At 40.5% G+C, this 20926-nt stretch overlaps 1 protein-coding gene across 2 annotated transcripts in view; it reads right to left on the minus strand.

Annotated features, from left to right (window-relative positions):
- Ttn (titin) overlaps positions 1–20926 on the minus strand; it is a 272179-nt gene that overhangs the window by 142378 nt on the left and 108875 nt on the right. The window contains exons 111-135 of one of the 2 annotated variants that reach the window (XM_087900089.1): positions 20874–20921; positions 19673–20074; positions 18980–19039; positions 18511–18588; positions 18266–18343; positions 17594–17680; positions 17267–17347; positions 16041–16124; positions 15591–15677; positions 14015–14098; positions 7758–7838; positions 7251–7469; positions 6098–6172; positions 5817–5891; positions 5507–5599; positions 4825–4902; positions 4521–4624; positions 4367–4430; positions 4132–4215; positions 3888–3965; positions 3314–3397; positions 2967–3050; positions 2681–2764; positions 2184–2483; positions 696–770 (exon numbers count right to left, since the gene is read on the minus strand). The exons of the other annotated variant lie outside the window; for it this stretch is intronic. Of the exons in view, the coding sequence (XP_087756215.1) occupies positions 696–770; positions 2184–2483; positions 2681–2764; positions 2967–3050; positions 3314–3397; positions 3888–3965; positions 4132–4215; positions 4367–4430; positions 4521–4624; positions 4825–4902; positions 5507–5599; positions 5817–5891; positions 6098–6172; positions 7251–7469; positions 7758–7838; positions 14015–14098; positions 15591–15677; positions 16041–16124; positions 17267–17347; positions 17594–17680; positions 18266–18343; positions 18511–18588; positions 18980–19039; positions 19673–20074; positions 20874–20921 (2667 nt within the window). The remainder of the gene's footprint in view (positions 1–695; positions 771–2183; positions 2484–2680; positions 2765–2966; positions 3051–3313; positions 3398–3887; positions 3966–4131; positions 4216–4366; positions 4431–4520; positions 4625–4824; positions 4903–5506; positions 5600–5816; positions 5892–6097; positions 6173–7250; positions 7470–7757; positions 7839–14014; positions 14099–15590; positions 15678–16040; positions 16125–17266; positions 17348–17593; positions 17681–18265; positions 18344–18510; positions 18589–18979; positions 19040–19672; positions 20075–20873; positions 20922–20926) is intronic. 2 annotated transcript variants of the gene reach the window in all.

The following is a 20926-nucleotide window of genomic DNA, read 5'->3' on the forward strand; positions in this document are numbered from 1 at the left end:
TTTAGGCACTTAAATCTCAAGAGCTAAAAGGAGATTCTTAGAGACCAATTTTTTTCAGACCGAGAGAGTAAACAGCAGAACACACAGAAGACGAAGCGCTGACACATCACGGTTAAGAAGCCAATGAAGAGGCTTGGGACACCATGAGACTATCTTTTGTAGGTGGGTTCTCCCCTTTTTAAAAGGAAGAATTATAAGATCACTTCTGGTTCCATAAGGATATATAACACCTGACATTTCAATTTTCAGAAATAATATACAGAGGAGAAACAAGGCAAAAAATACCCTCACACAAAGTGGAAAACGAACAGAGCACCAACATGGATGGGTACAACAGAGGCACAGTGACCGACATCAATGACAGACCAGGAAAGGCAAGCATGTGCGGAGCATCCTGGCTGGATGACACTCCAGGTCAACAAGGGCACAGCTGGTAACCATGTACCTTTGGCAGGAGGAGCCACTGCTTTCTTAAGACTCGGGGGAGGCAACTTCTTTTCTGGTTCAGGTTTCTTGGGCACCACAGGAACTTTAAAGATATTTTGAAATTTCAGTCTCACAAACACAAGGACAATGTGTACAATGATGACACACGCTGCTTTCGCAAATACTGGACAGGGCGTTTTGACTTGATGGGTGAAGGGAAGAAGGCATCTAATGTGCTTGGGGATGCAAGAACATCAGAGGTGATGTACCTTTGGTGGGAGGAGCCTCCTCTTTCTTGGGAACGACTACTTTCTTCTCTGGCACTTTCTTCTTGATCTCAGGCACTTTAAAGACACCATTTCATGATAAGAATGTATTTTTGAAGAGCAAGAAAGAAAGCAAGAAGACTACGCACACAGAAGACCATCATACAACATTCAATCAGAAGAGGGATGGAACGCAAGCTGCAGTCCATCAAGAGATGTCTGGAATTTTCAGGGGAAAGGATCGGTAAAGGACTTGGTACCTAAGGCAAGACGCTATTGTTTCATGGACTTAAACTTTGCTAAGAGCTTAGTTAATAATTATCTGAAAATATCAGATAATATAAACTATACAGTGACTATACAACCTGGCAGAAACATTATACTTATTTAAAATATTGCCATCATGGCTTTTTTGGGAAATATTATTACTTTAGGGTATGAATATACTTCCTAGGTACTGTACCATGACCTGCTCTGTGAATTTAACTATTAATTCTCTCAATCAATGATATAACAATATACTTTGTCTTATTTTATCTTTACAATAATTAGAACCCATTGGGATTTGTTCCTATCCTTATTTTATGAAAGAGCAAACTAAGGCTCAAATTGGCTAAACGATTCTTTTAGAGCAGAACATCAAAGTTCAAACTCAAGGTTAAAATCAAAACCTGTGTTTCCATTTATAAACATGTTTGGTAAGACATAAGCTATTACTCAGTGCTTTTATGAGTACATAATGTTTTCTTTTCAGCCTGGTATCATGAATGAATTAAAGATGAAATTTATCAGCACAAATCTATGTATTTTTCAGAAAATTTTTCCTAAAGATTATTTAGATGTCCAGAAAATCCATATGAAACATTATATGACTTAATAAAATTATAGCAAGTAGAGCAGACATTTTGTAGTAGTTTTATGATAATACTGCCATTAACCTTTCATGCAAAAAATATTGTATGAAAAACATCTAATAGAAATAAATGGCTATCAGTGTCCTGATCAGTTTTAAAAGTAAAAATTGGCTGTCCATTTTATGTGTGTTTTCTTTCTGAAATCCATCTGATAAAGCTATGGTACGGGCTGTGTGATCACTCTGGGGCAGAGTATACCTTTGGGAGGTGGAGGAGGCTCCACTTTCTTAGGAACAGGCACGGGGACTTTCTTCTCAGGTACAGTTTTCTTGGGCACTTAAAAACATTTTATTTAAAGACATTAAGAACCACATAACAATATTGGATCTATAACAAAAGACATCCGAGGATAGGACCACAAACAAACATTGACTAGAATTAAGACATGTGGATAATTGACAATAGACAGACATAGAAAGCGGGTTGCTGTAGGTAAGATAAAAGGTGTGTCTAGGATGGTTTTTTAAGGCTTTGATGACAACCCAGCAAAGCATCACAGACAACAAGACAGATGATTTTAACAAGAGGGAAGACAGAAGTCTGCATAAAGAGGTCTTGATCCCAAGAACTGCTGTACCTGGTGCAGGGCTTGGCACCTTAGGACTAATTTCTGGAAGGGCTTCCTCTTCCTCAGGTAGAACTTCTTCCTCAGGTAGAATTTCCTCTTCCTCTGGTAGAACTTCCTCTTCTTCAGGAGGAACTTCCTCTTCCTCAGGAGGAACTTCCTCTTCCTCGAGAGGGATTTCCTCTTCAGGAGCAATCTCTTCCTCAAATGGAGCCTCTTCTTCTTCTTCTTCTTCTTCTTCTTCTTCTTCTTCTTCTTCTTCTTCCCGAGGCAGAACCATAGGAACTGAGACCACTTCCCGCTTCTTTGGCACTTTAAAGATATTTACTCAATTGTACAAATTCCATGTTTACGTAAAATATTCACAACAGCAAGACAGCATGAAAAGCCAATATTCTTTGATCACAATTATCACCAGCATACACAATGTCAAGCAAGCACAATTAGTGAGACAGTACAACACCCATTACACACCGTTTGTGCCCTGGTGCTGCCCAAGATTAATGTACCTTTGGGGGGTGGAGCTTCCATTTTTTTCAGAACAGGTGCTGGTTTCTTTTCTTCTGGGATGGGCTTCTTGGGCACCTCTGGCACTTTAAAGATATCATTTGTCTTTAAGAATGTGTCTTTTCATAGTGTTTACAGCCGGAGACATGATAAAGGCTCACATAATATGGAAGACATTTTATTTTTTAACAAAACACGTTCACAGACAGAGTTAGTACAGAGACATTTCTTTACAAATGGATGCTAACGTGACATTTCTCCCTGGGTATAGAAATGATGAAATAATACCTTTTGCAGGTGGAGCCTCTGCTTTCTTAGGAGCAGGCACTGGCACCTTCTTCTCAGGCACAGGCTTCTTGGGCACTTCTGGCACTTTAAAGAAATGATTTAGGGAAGTTTTACACAGTACAAAAACAGTGAGCTCAAGCATAGTCTGGAGAAGATGAGGATAAGGCAATAAAACCATAGTTAAGAAACTCTAAGCAGCATTTCATTTTAAAAACAAAAAATTTGTTTTTGTAAAGAGATGTTATTAAAGAGGCATTTAACATCACCTAAAGAACATAGTATCGAACCAATTACATATTTTATTTTCACATAAATCTAAAATTGTATGCCCCTGCAAGTTCAGATACCTTTGGCTGGTGGCGCTTCCACCTTTTTGGCAATGGGTGCTGCTGGTTTTTCTTCTGGTACAGGCTTCTTGGACACTTCCGGAACTTAAAAGACAGGAAATAAAGTCAATGTCACAGTTTTCCAGTCACAGAGGATTCTAGTGACTTAGGGACAATCGAATTATCACAGGTGTGCCAACAACTTCACTTTAAGATAGATACTAATAATTAAACCACAAAGCAAGATATTAGACATGCAGGAGCATCACAATAAAACCCAAGAAATAAACGCGGACCAGTGACAAAGAGCACAAAAGCCTCGGCCGTCGGTGTTGGCCATTTGAATACGAAGAACTGATTTTTCACTATGAATTCCCCACTGAAGAAGGCATGAGTGTTAGACAGAAGCAGACTCCAATGGCTGCATTCAGAGATGAAGACATGGCAGGAAGCTTCTGGGATCAGCTGAGTGGCTCTTGCTCTGGTTATTCACATGTTATTAATGTTTATTATTATTAACATCGCCCCAGGACAGGGATGACTACCGCTCACCAAGTTACACCACTTAGGTAAATGGCTGCACAGAGAGCTGTACCTTTGGCAGGCGGAGCCTTCTCCTTTTTAGGAACAGGCACAGGAACCTTTTCCTCTGGCTTCTTGGGAATCTCAGGCACTTTAAAGACAGTGTTGACAGTTAAGTTCTGACTGTGCAAAACAACACATACATAAAGCACATGTAACATTTTAGTAGCCACACATGGGTCGCGGTAGCCAGAAAAGAGGTAACCAGCTGAAGACAGATGAAGCCGTCTAGGTGCACACGTGTGAGTGGTGTGTACCTTTGGCGGGTGGCACTTCCTTCTTTTTGGGAACGGGAACAGGTTTCTTCGCTTCTGGAACAGGTTTCTTGGGTACCTCAGGCACTTTAAAGATAACAATAAGATTTGAAAACGTGCGGAAGACACAGAATGTGAAAGGCACACACAAGCATCACATCCCCCAGGATCTGACTAAGCCAAACACCCAAGCTCCAATGCGCGTCTTCCCTTCTATTTCACAGCAGCCATCGACTACCTTTGACTGGTGTCACGGGCACCACTTCTTCCTCGGTGATGAGCTCCTCCTCTTCATGCAAGTACTCTTCCTCTTCGTGGACATACTCCTCCTCATGGATGTATTCTTCTTCATGAACATACTCCTCCTCGTGGACATACTCCTCCTCGCGGACATACTCCTCCTCCTCCTCTACAATATATTCTTCTTCATGGGTTTCCACTTCCTCTTTGTAGGCAACCACCTCTTCTGGCTCCCGTTTTTTAGGCACCCCTGGCACTTTAAAGATATTCTCTTTAAGTTGGATATGTTCCAAGTGCTCAATAAAATTAGGACACTAAAAGAGTACAGACCCCCCCTTAAAACAAAAGAAAGGAGAGGCTTTATCTTTCCCACAGAGTAACTTCATACATAAAACTGAATGTGAATTCAACAGCAAAGAAGACGAACAACACACCAGAACAAGCAGTAGGAGGTACCTCTAATAGCTGCCGCCACTTCCTTTTTAGGGGCAGGTACTTTTGCCTCTGGGACAACTTTCTTGGGCTTCATGGGCACTTGAAATATTAAGTACAAGGGAGTTTTAGAGTCAGAAATAGGTCGTTTAACCATTTCTAGCTTTCTTGTACTTGAAAGAGAATGATTTTATAGCTGTCTATAAATAGAATATAGAACTTTCTTTGGGAGAAACTTTGTTGTTTTATTTTTTTCATGAGAAGGATTGTGAATCTCACAGCAAGGTAAGCTGGACTCCAGCAAGTTTGCAGTCACAGAGCCTAAACGAAGTGTCTTTCTCCTATGCTTCTACTTACAGGAGACATCCTAAGAAGGTCAATTTACTTCTGGGTTATCATGCAAGGAAGTTGCTTAACATAAAGAAAGAAAGCCTGGATATTGAATTAGCTTTCTAAAAAGTTTTTCAAAGTGATTTTAGAGTAAATAGTAACCATTTTTAGTAGATAATAGCATATCATATCAATTTAACTATATTAAGAATATGTTAAATGGTCACTGCATTAAAAGAAAAGTATTATTGTATTTGACAGTGTTACGGCCATGGTCAAGGTTGTAGAAGTATTTTGAAATAATCTTAGGGGTAGCACTGGAGACATGTAACATGAGACAGGCAAAAGGCCACATCCTGGGGAGAGGTTGGTATACCTTTGGCAGCTGGCTCAGTCACCTGCTGCTTTTCACGTTTGGTAATTGAAATTTGTATTTTCTCTTCAACAACTTTCTTTGGTTCTTCTGGAGCTTTAAAGATATTAATGATGGAAGAGTATTACCAAGAAGCTCACGAATATCATAGAATAAACATCAACAAAGCCCAAAGACCCGGCTCCTAAGACATGGGACCAGACAATACACTCAGAAAGCCCAAAGACTGGCAGATACTACTGAGTCTAGGCTGACATAGTCACATCACGAAGGTGACAATATTGCTTGGGGCAGTTACTGCTCTATCATGTACCTTTGGGTGGTATCGGTTTGAGTTTCTTTTGAATAGGCACAGGTGCTTTTCCTTCGGGAACAGCTTTCTGCAGCACTTTAAAGGGACCAATAGTAGGAGATTTACAACCCCAAACTCAAGTGTGAGCGAGAGAATAAAATGTTAAGAAATAGAACACACAACATAACAGTCCCATGCCCCTTCCCCCGCCACACAATTATATGCATCCACTTCCATGCATATCCATAGTGGAGAGACAAAGAAAACAAGAGGTTTCGCAACTGAGAATGTTCTCACTCTACCTTTTGTTGGTGGGGCCTTGGGTTTGGCAGGCACTGGTTCTTGGGCAGGTTTTGCTGGAATAGGCTTCTTGGGTTCTTTAAAAGCATATACAAAGTATTTAGTGTTAGACTGTAGGGGAAATTTCAAAAACAATCCTTAAATGGAATCAGTTAATTGAAATAATTGGCCTTTTATGTTCACAGTGCAACCACAATCTCCAGAATAAGAATTTGGGATTCAAGTTCACTAGGCTGTGAGAGCCCCAAGCAAAACTATGTTCCCTTTCCTCATTGGCACTCCCTTCAATTAGGCCACGAGAACGCCTCAAAATTCCCACTTCATTTCAGATAGTCAACTTGTGATCAACTTTTTCTATCTGAGACACTGGTGTTTAATGCCACCAGTGGAAAATATGCAGAATCGTCTCAAAGACACAAAGAAAAACCTGAAGAAGATTATGGGCTCATTTCAAACTTCTAGTCAGAATTTATTCATATGGATTTATCATTTATTTTACAATAAAGAAAGTGTCTAGAGTCTGATGTGGGATTCCCCTCTGTATGCTATGAATATGTTTTATTACCACTGGTTAATAAAGAAGCGCCTTTGACCTATGTCAGAGCAGAATATAGCTAGGTGGGAAAACTAAACTGAATGCAGGGAGAAAGAAGGCGGAGTCAAGTAGACGCTATGGAACCGCTCAAGAAGCAAGATGTGAAGTAACAAACCACAAGCCTTGTTGTAAAATATAAAATAACAGAAATGAGATAATTTAAGATGTAAGGGCTAGGTAGGAACACACCTGAGCCATTGGCCAAACAGTATTGTAATTAATATAGTTTTGTGTGATTATTCAGGTCTGGGTGTCCAGGAAATGAAAACGCAGGCTCTGTTAACAAGGCTCAGAGCTACATATGCACACACATTATCTTCATCAGGGTAAAGAACCATCTTTGCTTTGTCTTTACCACAAAAGCAGTCAGTGTTAGACTGTGATGCTAGGAGCCCGTGAGTAGTGAAACCTAACAATAACCTTAAGATTTATAGAGTTATTTCCACCTCCTGAAGTGATTTAAAATGTTGAAGATACTCAATGGCACGAAGTTCTTCTACCTCGACCTTTATCCTAACAGGTTCTATGCACATTTAACCTGGGCTACAGTTCTGTCATACCTGCGACATATTCTTCATGCTCCTTATACTCCTCGTAATGTTCAAGTTCACGCTCTGCGTATTCTTCGTACTGGTCATACTCCTCTGTGGGTTCATACTCCTCGAACTCCGTGTACTCCTCATGGCCTTCGTAATCATCGTACTCCACCTCCCGGTACTCTGAGACAGTTTCTTCTTCTCGGGCGTAAGACCATTTCTTCTCTTCCATTACAGTCACTTCTGGAATAATAGTGACACCAGGACGCGTTTTATTGGAGGCCCATTTAGTGACAATGTACTTTGATTTCATTTCTTTACGACTGTCTCCCACACTGGCTATGGGTGACCATGGCTATCTTTTGATGGGAGAAGTGTCGTGACAGGCACAGTGACTAATTGTGATGTCAAATGTTCACGTCTTTGGCTCCAGTCAGCAGTAAGCAAGGAAAGTAGAGGGGATACATTGGCATCGAGCAGACAAAGAGACACACAGCTTTATGCTTTGTAGTGAATCAAAGCGCAATGTACCTTTAGTGGGCCGGGCTTCTCTCTTTGGAACTTCGATGGACACCTTTTCTTCTTTAACGGCTCTTTTTCTGACTTCAGTCACTTTAAAAGAATAATTATTAAAAGTAAATCACAAGAGTCTAGAAATAACTGTGTTAAGAGAATTTTTGCATGAAACACCCAAGAAGAAAACCAAGCATGATGTGCCTATCAACTTTCACTAAAATTGCAAGCAAAAAAAAAAAATCAGTGGGCCTGAAAGTCAACGTTGCTCTGTATACCTATGAACAAGTCACTGTGCTTCAAGATGCTCAGGGATTTGTGAGAACGTAAGAGAGACAAGCTGCAACAATGACCACAAAACTAGGTATGACCTTAAAGAAACTTGAATTTCACAAACAATACCCTCATCTTAGTTCTTTTCCCTGCCCACAAGGTTCTTCTGAAACAAAAAAGAATATTGAATCAAAGAAATAAAAAAAAATTCACCAACGATTACTACATGAAGCAGACATCCAGACAGACAAGGACCAGACAAACATACAATGATAAATGCCTTTTGAAGTAAACTCTGCGTATTTGGGGGCAGGGTAGGGAAAAGGTACTTTCTAGAATCAGGATGTCTAGTTGTGCAGTGATGTGGATGGCTAGCTTATTTCACCTTTGAGATCCACTTAAATCAGTTTCCCTGACAATGCGGATTCTACTCCACCCATTTCAATACCTAAAGTTTATTTCTATCCCACTAAAGAGTCATTATACCTTTAGCTGGTGGCTCCGCCTCTCTTCTGGGTTTGAGTTTGGGGAACTTTTCTTCAGGGACAACTTTCTTAGGTTCCTCTGGCACTTTAAAGATAGATTTCATTTTAAAGAACCGTTCGCTTCATTCTGACCACAGAGAGTATGAACCACTCAAACACAGAAGACTCAACACGCCCTGAACTTCAGACATTCCACAGCATTTTAAAGAAAGACAGAGACCACCCTTCCCTCTGTGCCCCATAGTCAGTGTACTTATAAAGAGAGTAAGACAAGGCAGTGTTGACATACGGGAACCACCAATGCATCCGTCATGCTGACATATGGAAAGACTGCTGTACCTCTCGCTCTGGGAGGCTCCTCTTTTTTAGTCACAGCCACAAGAACTTTCTCTTCTTGAGTAATTTTCATGTGCCTCTCTGTCACTTGGGAGATAATTTTAGCATTAGCACACTGTAACGTTTAAAGTAGAATACGTACATATACATATAATACATACATATATTCATACACACATATCTATTCGCCAGAAAGTACTGTGATTTTAGAACAGAAGAACTTTTAAGGCACACTCAACAAACATCACACCCATGACAGCACCACCAGCACAGATGGACACTAACCATCGACACAGAAAATTATGACCCAATGGATGGTAGCCAGAGGAAGAAAGAAAGATGGAGATCTTGGTTTTTTCTTTTTCCTTTTAGGAATGCCATTTACCTTTGGTTGGGGGAGGTTCTTCTATCTCCACCACTTCTGCAGGAACTTTCCTTTCTGGAACTGGTTTCTTTGGTTCTTCCGGGGCTTTGAAAACATCAGGCAATGGAGTCAAACATGGCGCAAAAAGCCCCGAAACATACACACACTTAATCTCTTGCCAGTGCGATCAAGAGTTGAAGAACATGTCAATTTAACATCAAGACAGGGAATAAAGTATTACTTAAGAGCAAAATGATTCCCAATATACCTTTGGCTGGCGGCACCTTTTCTTTTTTAGGAGCTGGTGCGGGAACTTTCTTCTCTGGTACAATTTTCTTTGGTGGTTCGGGAACTTGGGAAAGATTAAGAAGATCAGTTTGAATTCTGTTAGAGAGTATCACTATGGGGGAGAGACATAACTCCCTCTCTGTAAAGATCACACACACACCAACATTAATAACTACACTAACAAAGTGTTTGTAGACAAATTCTGACAAAGGCTTAGTGATGCATAGAGGCACCATTACAGATGTCAAGACAGACAATATAGCACTTCTGTGAGAGGAAATGTACCTTTAGGTGCTGGAGGCTCCTCAATTTTAGCCGGAACTTTTGGTTTTGGTATAATTTTCTTTTCATGCTTCTCAGGCACTTGAAAAGATTATAAAGTAAACTTGTAGAAAATGCACCGATTTTTTTCAATAAACGCGTAAGAGACTTTTTTGTTAGTCAGGTACTTTACTGATATTTCTCATACAGATGGTAAATTAGATATAAGAGACCATAAAGGACAGAACAAACCAACGGAGAGGGAAAAGGAAGAGTTGGTCTACCTTTGACCGGTTCCACTTCCACCCTCTTGGAGATAAAGTGCAGCTTCTCTTCCACCACGTAGTCCTCGGGCTCTTCCATCACTTTAAGGACATTAATTTCAAAGAAGGAAAGTTGTAGAGATTTCACGTTTAATTTTAGCTGTAACTTTTCACTTCAAACGAGTAAGCAACATTGCCAGACTTTAGCATTTGCTAGATCCTTGATTGTTTCCGTTTAAAATAGCCAAAGGGTATTTGATTCCGAGCATATGCCTTAATAAAGAGCATTGGCTTCACTAATTTGTGCCTATTCTAAAGACAATGAGGATAAAATTCACAGGAAACACGGGACATGAGCGTGGCAAAAAGAAAAAAAAAGTTCCAGTGACCAACCCAACAGGAGCATAAGGATTTGAAGCTATGTAAAAACAAAACAAAACAAAACAAAAAAACCATAACATTCTAGGTTTGAAGGCAGAAGGACAGACACATGGGCAAGGGTAAAAAGCAAGACAGCTCATTCCCCAGTATTGTGGGGTAGCTATGGTAGAAGAGACAAGAGATTTCATGTGATGTTTGAGCTTGTGTGTGTAAAGTTTATTATAGGACAAACAGGGCTAATTAAAAACACATGTGGAGTTACCTAAAATAAAAAAGAAACCTAAGGGCCCACCATCTTTTCAGCTTAATGCAGACCTAAGAGTCAATGAGCATCTTGCTCTCCCTTCCTTGGAGTTTGGAACCCTGAAGGAAGCTTATGCAGCATACTGCCTCAAGAACTGAAATCGTCTCAGGGCTGGGAGATGAGAATGTTCCATGTGTATGCTTTGCTGGGTTTCTTGAACATTTCTAGGGAGGATGGATCTTTAAACTCACACCAGCTCCTGCGGCCTATTGTAGGAAACACACCCAAGTGGGTAGGTTTGTTCGGGAGTCATGGCTCATACGTGGAGTTTTCTTCCCGGTGGAAAAAGGGGGTATGAAGAATCACCTTTTATTAGCCAGAGATGTGCTGGAGAACAGCCAAGGTGCTGATAATCTACTTAACATTAGCGAGGAAGCCGAGCTGGTAATGAATGCACCATTTTCTTTTAAACCATTTTCTTGTCCCTACTTAGGAATGCTCCTTTGGATATACAGTGCTAGCTAGAGTGTGAGATTTTAGTAGGAAATCTAGTAGTGCTTTATTTCACCAAATGGGAATTATAACATAATAAAGTCTACTGTTTCAATCTTGAAAAGCATGAGAGTTGTCATTTTAGCTGCTGGAACATCTTGAGAAGTCTGCCTAGTGGCAGATCTTACATGATGTTTTTTTCTATACGAGGATTTGAGGAAAAGCTCCTTCTATTTATTGCTTTGGAAAAATATGCCTTTGCCTTCCAGAAGACAATGTATACTATATTTTCTTGTTTCTTTCTAAAGAGTGAATAAAGAGTGAATTAGGAACCGGACAGTCCATGGAGTGGACCATCTCTTATACTTTTAAAGGAAGAGACTAAAGCAAAATAGATAACATTAAAGTAAGTTGCTCCTTGTAAGAATAATATTTAATAGAACTTTTATATCAGGTTTGCATGTGTATGCATATGTATGTGTGTGTGTATGTGTGTGTGTGTGTGTGCAGGATGACATTCCTGTTTGTGTGTTGTGGAACACACAGTTTGAGAAGCACCGACTTATCAGACAACCAAAGTGACGTTCCTCTATCTGTCTAGCACACTGAAGCCAAGTCCTGCCTCATAAAAGATGGAAGCCACATGAGGATGCCTGCCCCCTTTAGTTATCCGGAACTACAAAGCCATTTCTTCCAAATAGCCAAAGAAAAGATGGGAAAAAACGTCAAAGGGTGTTTGTTTACTCTTAAATCTTGTATTTTGATTTAAAAGGAACATATACTAAGCCCATAGATGACTATGTGCCACGCCTTTGGGACAGCATTCATTAGCTCTCTAGCCATCACCCCTCACGGACTTCTGTCATTTACCTTCGTATTCGGTGATCTCTGCTTCCTCCTCATCTCTTTCCTCTTCCCTATACACCGAAACAGATATGCGCTCCTCTTCTTCAGAGTAGGACCATTCCTCCTCTGTAGATAGGTTAAAAGATAAGACTTGATTTAAAACTCAGTGTGCTGGGACACATCCAGTGGCCACGTGTTCGCTACAGATGGATGAAGATTCTCCTATCTGCTCAGGACATGGGGCTTTCTAACTACAAGAGGGAAAGAGATGTAAGACAAGAGGAGATGAAGCCCAAGACTAAGAGAGATGCTTAAATCATCCCCCAGAGTGTCCAAATTCCAACTGATCTCCTTTTCAACACCTTATTCACTTTTTAAGAATGACCCAAGATCGAGGTAGATGCAAAAGATAGTTACGGAAGACGACAGCAGGCAGATGGATTCCAACCCGCACACAAGATAAAAACAGACCACAAGGAAAACATTTACACCCTAAAGAAGAAAGACTCCATGGGCGTATACCAACGCAGCTTTCCTCCTGTCTGGTTATACCTTCATGCCGTATGACTTCCACTCTCTGAGGAACTGCCACCGACAGCTTCTCTTCTGCAGCGAACCTCTTCTCTTCCACAACAGCTTTCTTAGAGACTTCAGCTTTAAGAAAGCACCAGTGTTGAAGCTTAAGAACCAAGAATTACACAAATTCCCTTTCTCCCTAGAGTTTGGGGACGCCTTGCGTACGTCACGTTCATTAGCAAAGCGGACGAAGAAATTACACACCCCAAGAGCACGCCCACGAAAGTCTCTCAGAAACGAGACCAAGAGGGGCAGCACAGAAACAGACTTGACGGACAGAGCAAGAACCCAAGCACGCACGAGAGAAGAGGTGTCTAGAAGACTGACGTCAATCCTACCTCGGGGAGGAGCTTTCTTAGGGACGGGAGCTGGGACAATCTCCTCGGGGACAGGTTTCTTAGGTGGAGCCGGCACTTTGGAAACGTTATGTACACTTAGAGTTCTGACGTTCTCCCACAAAAGCCCAGCACAGAGCATACCCACCCACGGCCGCGCCCTGACACCCAAAGCTCACAAGCAATCTTTGCCTGAAAGCATGACCCTGTAAGAGACAGCTTTTGTACAAAGGTCTAATGATACCTTTTGGTGGGGGAGCTTCTTCTTTTCGAGGTACAGGTCTTTTTTCTTCAGGAACTTTCTTCTTTGGTATTTCTGGCACTTGAAGAAGAATTTTTTTTTTAAATCTTTAAAGGCAAATGCACACGGAACAGGCAGGCCGGCGGATGACGACATGCAATTAAAGAAGTTTGGGGGAAAGGCACGGTTATTTCGTGAAGATGGGGTACCTGCTGGTGGTGGGGATTCCTCTCTTTGAGTAATGATGGTTATTTTTTCTTCGGTGACAACTTTCTTCTGCACTTCGGGAACTTGAAAAGACATTTGTAGAACTGGGTTTATATTTTTCAAAGCAGCGAATTAATTATTTTGAAAGAGACTAGACAGGTAGACAGAAGCTTGTCCCATTGTCACTGGCCATAAAACAACCACTTGGATGCTGCGGGACAATGGTTTGTACCCTGTCAATTGTATTTTTAATAAAAAACTGATTGGCCAGTAGCCAGGCAGGAAGTATGGGGGGGGGGACCAGGCAGGAAGTAGAGGCGTGACAATAACAGAAGAAGTCTGGGAAGAGGAAAGCTTGGTCCGCAGTCATGACCCAGCCACTGAAGAAGTAAGATGTGTCTGCCTCGCTGAATAAGGTACCAAGCCACTTGGCTAGCATAGACAAGAATAATGGGCTAATATAAGTTATGAGAGTTAATAAGAAACCTGAGATAATGGGTCAGTCAGTTTATAACTAATGTAGACCTCTGTGGGATTTCTTTGGGACTTAACGATTGCGGGAACCAGGCAGGACAGAAACCCCGACAACACTTGGAATATAACAAACTCAATTAGCAGATAACACAAACTGCTTTGCACACGAGATGTAAACACGGGCTTGTTTGCTGGGCAAGTCACCCTACCTTTAGCTGGAGGGGCCTCCCTCTTCTTCGGCATGGGAACAGGAACCTTTTCTTCAGGGGCAGGTTTCTTTGGAGCCTCTGGGACTTAAAGTTTTAAAAGAGCCAGTCAGTGTGGGCATGTTTCCTGTCCATGAATGGATACAAACACATCTCCAAAGCAACCCACAGCACATTGATGTTACAGACTGCACTGGCACAATGAAGAAAGATCCCATTTCAAAGTCACAATATAGTGGTGGCTACATGCAATGTTTTAGAAGTGTTTAAATGACTAAAATGTGTTATGCAAACAGAAGTGTGTATAGAGTTCATTCTTACATATTAGTATGGTGTGTGTGTATGTGTACATGTGTGTGTGTATAGATGTGTATGCATATGTTTTGGGAAGGTAGCAATATAGCAATAACCTTGGGTGTGATTTCTCAGGTGCAATACACTTGTTTTTTGTTTTTTTTCTTTAGGACAGGGTCCCTCACTGGCCTGGACTTTGCTAAGTAGGCTAGAGACTCAGTGGCCAGTGAATCCCAGAGAATTCCAATTGTCTGTACTCCGCTACTCCCCAATTCTGCAATTATGTGACTGCTTCACCATGGCTTTTGTTTTTAAATTTAAATATAGGTACGTGAGTTCTGAGTACTGAACACAGTCAAGGCCAGTGTTTAACTGACTTAGTTTCCTCTTTAGTTCCCTTGGTGTGATCTGATGAACACAAACCAGTCAGGCATTATACCAATAATGTAGACTGTGAGTAAACCAGATAGAAAAGATCTCCTCATACATTGTTTTGAAGAGGGGATAAATCGTGGCACTTTATGACCTTTGAACTACAGCTACAATGCTGTGGAATATGGTTGTCCATGTTACGTTTTAGGACTGACCTCATTCTGAGTTTCTGTTTCTGGTTACTAAAGGATAATCAAGATACAGACACTCTCTGAAACAGGTCTTTCAGTAGGACAGTGTGCCAATGGCTTTGGGGACCTCTATGTCACAAAATGTTGTATATGCGTAGGTGTTTTTCTGTAAGAAATTCTGCCACATAGAATGTACTCCCAAATGTTTACAGTAAGTTTAATTAATTTCAGCTCATACAGGGAAAATAAATGCCAAAAATCTGTCCTATTGAAGACTTGCCATCACGGACTTGGGTTCATCTGTGTCTAGGTGACACTCCCTTCTGCCAACCCCCTCCAATTGCCTCTGCCTCCCCACAGTCTCCTCAGAACAGACAATAACGATATCTTAATGAAGAAGTCACATACAAGAGTGACCAAGAGATGCTTTGTTCTATAAACATGTCCATAGAAGATATTTTGCAAATTCTCCTTAAGGATGATATTAAAAATTTAAGGTAGCAATTTGACATTGTTACTTCTTTTAATAACACATGCCTTAGGAATGTTCAGAATCATAAATAATATATAATGAGAATATATGCCCAAAGGTGACACACGTTTTAAACATGAGGAACATGTCAAAGAGACAAGAGTCAAGGACAACGAGGCACAGATGAAGCCTGTGCAGAGCGGAGCTGGCCCCTGCGGTGACGGCGGTCTCCACTGGTAGTTCTGCATACCTTGGGGAGGAGCAGCTGGCTCTTTCTTCTTGGGAATAGGAACTGGCTTCTTCTCCTCTGGCACAGGTTTCTTGGGAGCCTCAGGAACTTTAAAGATAACATTGTTGAAATGGTGTCGAATGTTACAGCCTCCTTCTGAGACGTTCAAGATTATAGCATTAAGAGCTTAAGAATTAAAAAGCAATTTAGTACGCTCTACTTGGGGAAGCACGGAATGTTTAGTACATCAATACCAGGTAGACATCACACATATGACACAGGGCAGACAGAGGCCCGGTTAGGATGGTCTGGCATCAGGAACCATTATTAACACGTGTTACCACAAAGTAACCAAACAGTAGGGAAGGAATTAAGCATGTGAAAGATTGTCTACTGATAACATCCTGGTTAATACACAGGTCTCATACACACAAGATCCAAGAATATAGAATCCAAGAAATATTATTCTACCTTTGGCTGCTGGGGGTTCCACCTTCTTAGGGACAGGAACAGGAACCACTTCTTCTGTAACTGGTTTTTTAGGTGGTTCTGGGACTTGAAGAGAAATGTACTATGTTTGAGAAGCTGCTCATCTTGACAAGATGTGCATTCTCATAACATAGGAGTCAAGAGTAGATATTCCCCCTTTAAGCCAGTTGGATGCAAGAAACTATGGATTAGAAACTGAAAAAGACAGGCAGTGGTGGAACACGCCTTTAATCCCAGCACTCGGGAGGCAGAGGCAGGCGGGTCTCTGAGTTCGAGGCCAGCCTGGTCTACAAGAGTTAGTTCCAGGACAGACTCCAAAGCTACAGAAAACCCTGTTTCAAAAAAAACCAAAACAAATAAATAAGTAAATAAAAATAAAATATGTGTAGATAGCTGAATGGCTAAGTAGAAAAGGGAACCCTATTTGTCACTTTGAATGGCAAGAGTTTCTACTTTCTCAGAAATAGATGGAAGTACTCTTGCTTCATTTAAAGTCAGTGCATATGAACAACTGCCTCAGGCGATAGTAAATATTGTTATATCTTAAATTTAGCTCAGGAAAGAGAATGGGACCTTGGCGTAGAGTCTAAAGTTTTTCCCTTCCCCCATTCCTCTACCCTTCCCTTCCTCTATCTCTTCCTCCCTCCTTTCCTTCTTCCATAAAGTGTCTTCCTATGTAGCCCTAGTTGAGTGCTGGGGTTTCGCTACCTTGCCCCGTGGTAACTGTAGTTTTTGATTTCAGTGGTGGAGTCCATACTGACACACTAGCTACTATTGTAACTGATACTCTCACACGGAAAGTGGTAATTGCAGAAAAAAGGAAACTGTGTTTTGAGTATTAAGGGATTTCTACTATAACTTAATTAAATCGCAAGTTTACAAAACTTAGTTTCAATACTTCTGGTATGTTAAGCTCCTAATGGAGAGAATTATTCACGTTTGAATGAAAGCTTCGGGGAGCTGGTGTGAGGGAGTTTCATTCCACCTTATGTCCAAATACAAGTGTCACTAGATTGTAAGTGTCCAGAGACAGGGGTTGGATCCTCAAGCCTGGTTTGTCCACTCCTCTCTCCAGTGATGTCTCTGTTCACACAGACCCCAGATCTGTCAACTGTGTGACTAATTCTGATACTTCCTATCAGCGTAGCTATATATGGACTGTGAATTTTGCTCAAGAACATCTTAAACTTCGGATGAATTATTGATACCTTTGGGCGGTGGTTCAATCTTTTTGGAAATCGCAACATGAATTTTCTCCTCAGTGACAGTTTTCTTTTGAACCTCGGGGACTTTAAAAAAAAAAAAGTACACATCTTAATTACTGACTGACAGATCTATGTTGTGGATGGCAATTGTAATTTACTAAGAATACCAAGACAAAAAAGTTAAAGCTAAAAGACACGAAAGGAAAAAGATGACGACATGGAGACACAAGGAGGCTGACACGCCCATAGCATCCCACATTAAGCAAGACGGGGATAAAAAGGCTATTTAAAACTCCATCTCAAGCTCTCAAGCTCCAAACCGCCAGGTACCTGTGACGGACACCTCCTCCTCTGTGTGAGAAGCAAAGAACATCTTTTCTTCCGAGATAACCATCTTCTTTGTGTGTACCGCCGGCACTTTAAAAAAGAACATCGCTGTGTTAGCTTTCCTTTGTCTAGGACAGGACATCAGATAGACTCACAGAGGGCACACGGCACGTACATCTTTCCACAGCGATTCAGGGGGTTAGTGTGACAGACTGAGAACAAAGTCAGTTCCAAGAAGAAAGTAAATCAGGTTTTGATCTGCCTGGACAAACAACTCATGCAGCCTTGTATTGAGTACGATTACGTGAGAATCGAATAGACACAACTTCTTCACACACAATACACTACTTTCCCAAACTTATTAGGATCAATTCGTATCGATTAGAGGGTGGGAGATATTATATGCAATGCAATACAATACACTGCATGATAAAGTTAGAAGATTACTCATAAACACAAAACCTTCCTTAAATTAAAAAAAAGTAATTTCTAAGCAAGGCTAAAAGCAAAAATAAAGTTATTGAATTATACATAGGTATAACCCAACATAAAATGTGTGCTATTTAAAATGTATAGTTTTCATGGTGCTTTTGAATTTTTTAGCAATGTATGTTCAGATATCCATATGTGCAGATTACAATAATTGGAGCTTATAGTTTAAATAAAGATGAATACCTTTTACTTCAATTATTTCTTCCTGCACCGGAGTCCGGGAAGGTTTTTGTGGAACGATCTTCTTGGAAACTTCAGGTACTTTAAAAATATGTACAGATATATTTGTATTGTGAGGAATATTTCTTAGCCCCAAAGTTTGAAAATAACTCTGTTTGGATAACTATATAAATAATGCATGAGCATATACCAGAGAGCAGATGACTTATGTGCATGTGACTAGAACATTCTTTAAATGGTATCTATACCTTTGGTGACTTGAACTTTTTCTTCTTCCATTCTTCGAGAAGTCTTTTCAATTTTTTCAACTACCGGCTTCTTTACAACTGCAAATATTTTAAAGAAATTGCAGTACTTTTAGAATTTACTAAATTCTAAATATTTATTAAAATTCTCTCTCTAGCTCTTTACATACACATATATGTATGCATATATGTATACAAATATATATAATAGTTTTAAAGACAGGCAGGTTTGGTGTTCTCAACTTTAAGCAAAAGTTCATTGTTTATATTTATTTTAAATTTACTATAATACTCTTAATATTTTTATTATTTCAAGTAGAAATAAATTCTGAAGAGAAAATTCATAGATATAATAAAGCTTAGAGAAGAAGTTGTGCCTATTAGATTTAACTGTTGATTCAGGCATCCTTGCCAAACAAATCATGATAATGTCAGGCATATTCTGTTTTCATGAATGATTCCAATTGCATACCTTTGGGAGGTGGTGCTTTCTTTTCAGGCACTTTGGCTGGGATTTTCTTCTCATGTAATTCTTTAATAAAAACACAAGACAAGCCAAGATGCTTAAATCAATCAATTCTACTAGCTGCGCTTGTTGCAAATATTAAAAAGTTAAGAATAATTTATCATCCCGTAAGGAATCTGTCGTGTGGGGGAGCTTATGACTAATGCAACTCTCAGGCAGAATTTCAAAACAGAATTAGGTGGCGATGAAATGAACTTTGAGCTTGTGAGTCAGAAAACAGCAACTGAGATGCAGCCCTAGTCTTAAGATTTTTAAAAAATATTTATTTATTATGTATACAATATTCTTTCTGTGTGCCTGCAGGCCAGAAGAGGGCACCAGACCCCATTACAGATGGTTGTGAGCCACCATGTGGTTGCTGGGAATTGAACTCATGACCTTTGGAAGAGCAGACAATGCTCTTAACCTCTGAGCCATCTCTCCAGCCCCAAGTTCTAGGATTTAATGGTTCCATGAAAAACAACATGGAAGCTTAATATCAAGGGAAGATAAGGACTATTCTACAGAACAAGTAATACAAGATCCATAACCTCAGAGAAGCCAAAACAATCATTTTCTCCTTCACGCCCATTGTAAGTCAGGTAATAGCATTGAAAGTACAAGGGAACCGAGAAGAGAAGCCACCCAGTGCCCACGTACCTTCATGAACTTCTTTCTGAACTTGAATGACTTCTCTCTCCTGGTAAGCCTCTTCCCATTCCTCCTCGCCTTCGTCATAGCCCTCTTCCCTCTCGTAGTACTCTTGCCCTTCTTCAAAGTCTTCCTCCCATTCCTCGTGGACTTCCCTTTTCGCGTCCACCTTGATCTCCTCATAGTCTTCATCTGGCTCTTCATAATAGGGCTCCTCGTAGGGCTCCGTGTAGGGCTCCACTTCCAGCTCCTCGTAGGGCTCGTCCCAAGGCTCGATGAGCACTTTCTTCTCGTAGACTGCTTGCTCTCTCTCGTACACAGCCTCTTTTTCTTTGTGAATCTCTTTCTTCCGAGTGATAGTTGTTATTTTCACTTCTTCGGCCTTAGAGGACACATCGATAATTTCGGAAGCTGAAAGATGAAAAGAAATAGGGGTGGGGGAGAAGGAGAAAGGGAAATCGGATTAATTACATCCATCAGAAAGCTTTATTCAAGGGAAGTCCACAGTCATTACATCTTGATGCTGTGGTATCAGAATGATGGTCTCTTATGGCTTGATGTGTATGGATTCTATTGTATTAATGAGGCAACATGACAATACCAAGATGCTCTTCACTCTTGATATGGGGATTTTCTTCTCATGTCAAAGGTACGGGGGTTCAATAGATAGCTTCAAATTGCTATGCCTTCTATTACTCTATGTGAACTCCAGTTTGGAGAGATTCTAGTAACTTCTCCTGAAGCACTTAAGACTCGATAACATGAATAGCGTTATGGAATCCAGAGTAAATGTTTCTGCAAGTTAATCTTAGCTTTTTTTTTCACTTTTGATGATGACTCACTAGTCAGGTGAATAATGACACATGAAAAATGATGTAGTCAAAGCAGTTCCCCGTTTTTATATGACAAATTTCAAAATGTCTTTGAGATCAGTATTATTGGCAAATCCTTAATATTTGTGTGGATTACAAAGTAAAACTCAGAAAGAGTGCTTTCCTTGCTGTCTCTCACTGCTTCCCCGCCCTGCATCCCCCTCCAAAGGCTGCAGAGGTGTGGGAAACAGCCATTGTTTCCAGGACTCTTCACAGTGGCAGAGGGGACTGGACACTTTTACAACAACTTGGAAGTCTAATATTTAAAGGTGATTAAGAAGATACATGCAAAATTCAGGAGTAAATAATAAAATGCTTAATGATTCCACTTTACTTGCCTTTTGCTGGAAACATGGGAGTAGGAGGGAGGGGCTTCTTGGCAACTTCTGGC

This window comes from Myodes glareolus, chromosome 21 (genome assembly GCF_982192425.1).
Source record: "Myodes glareolus chromosome 21, mMyoGla1.1, whole genome shotgun sequence".
NCBI classification, from domain to species: domain Eukaryota; kingdom Metazoa; phylum Chordata; class Mammalia; order Rodentia; family Cricetidae; genus Myodes; species Myodes glareolus.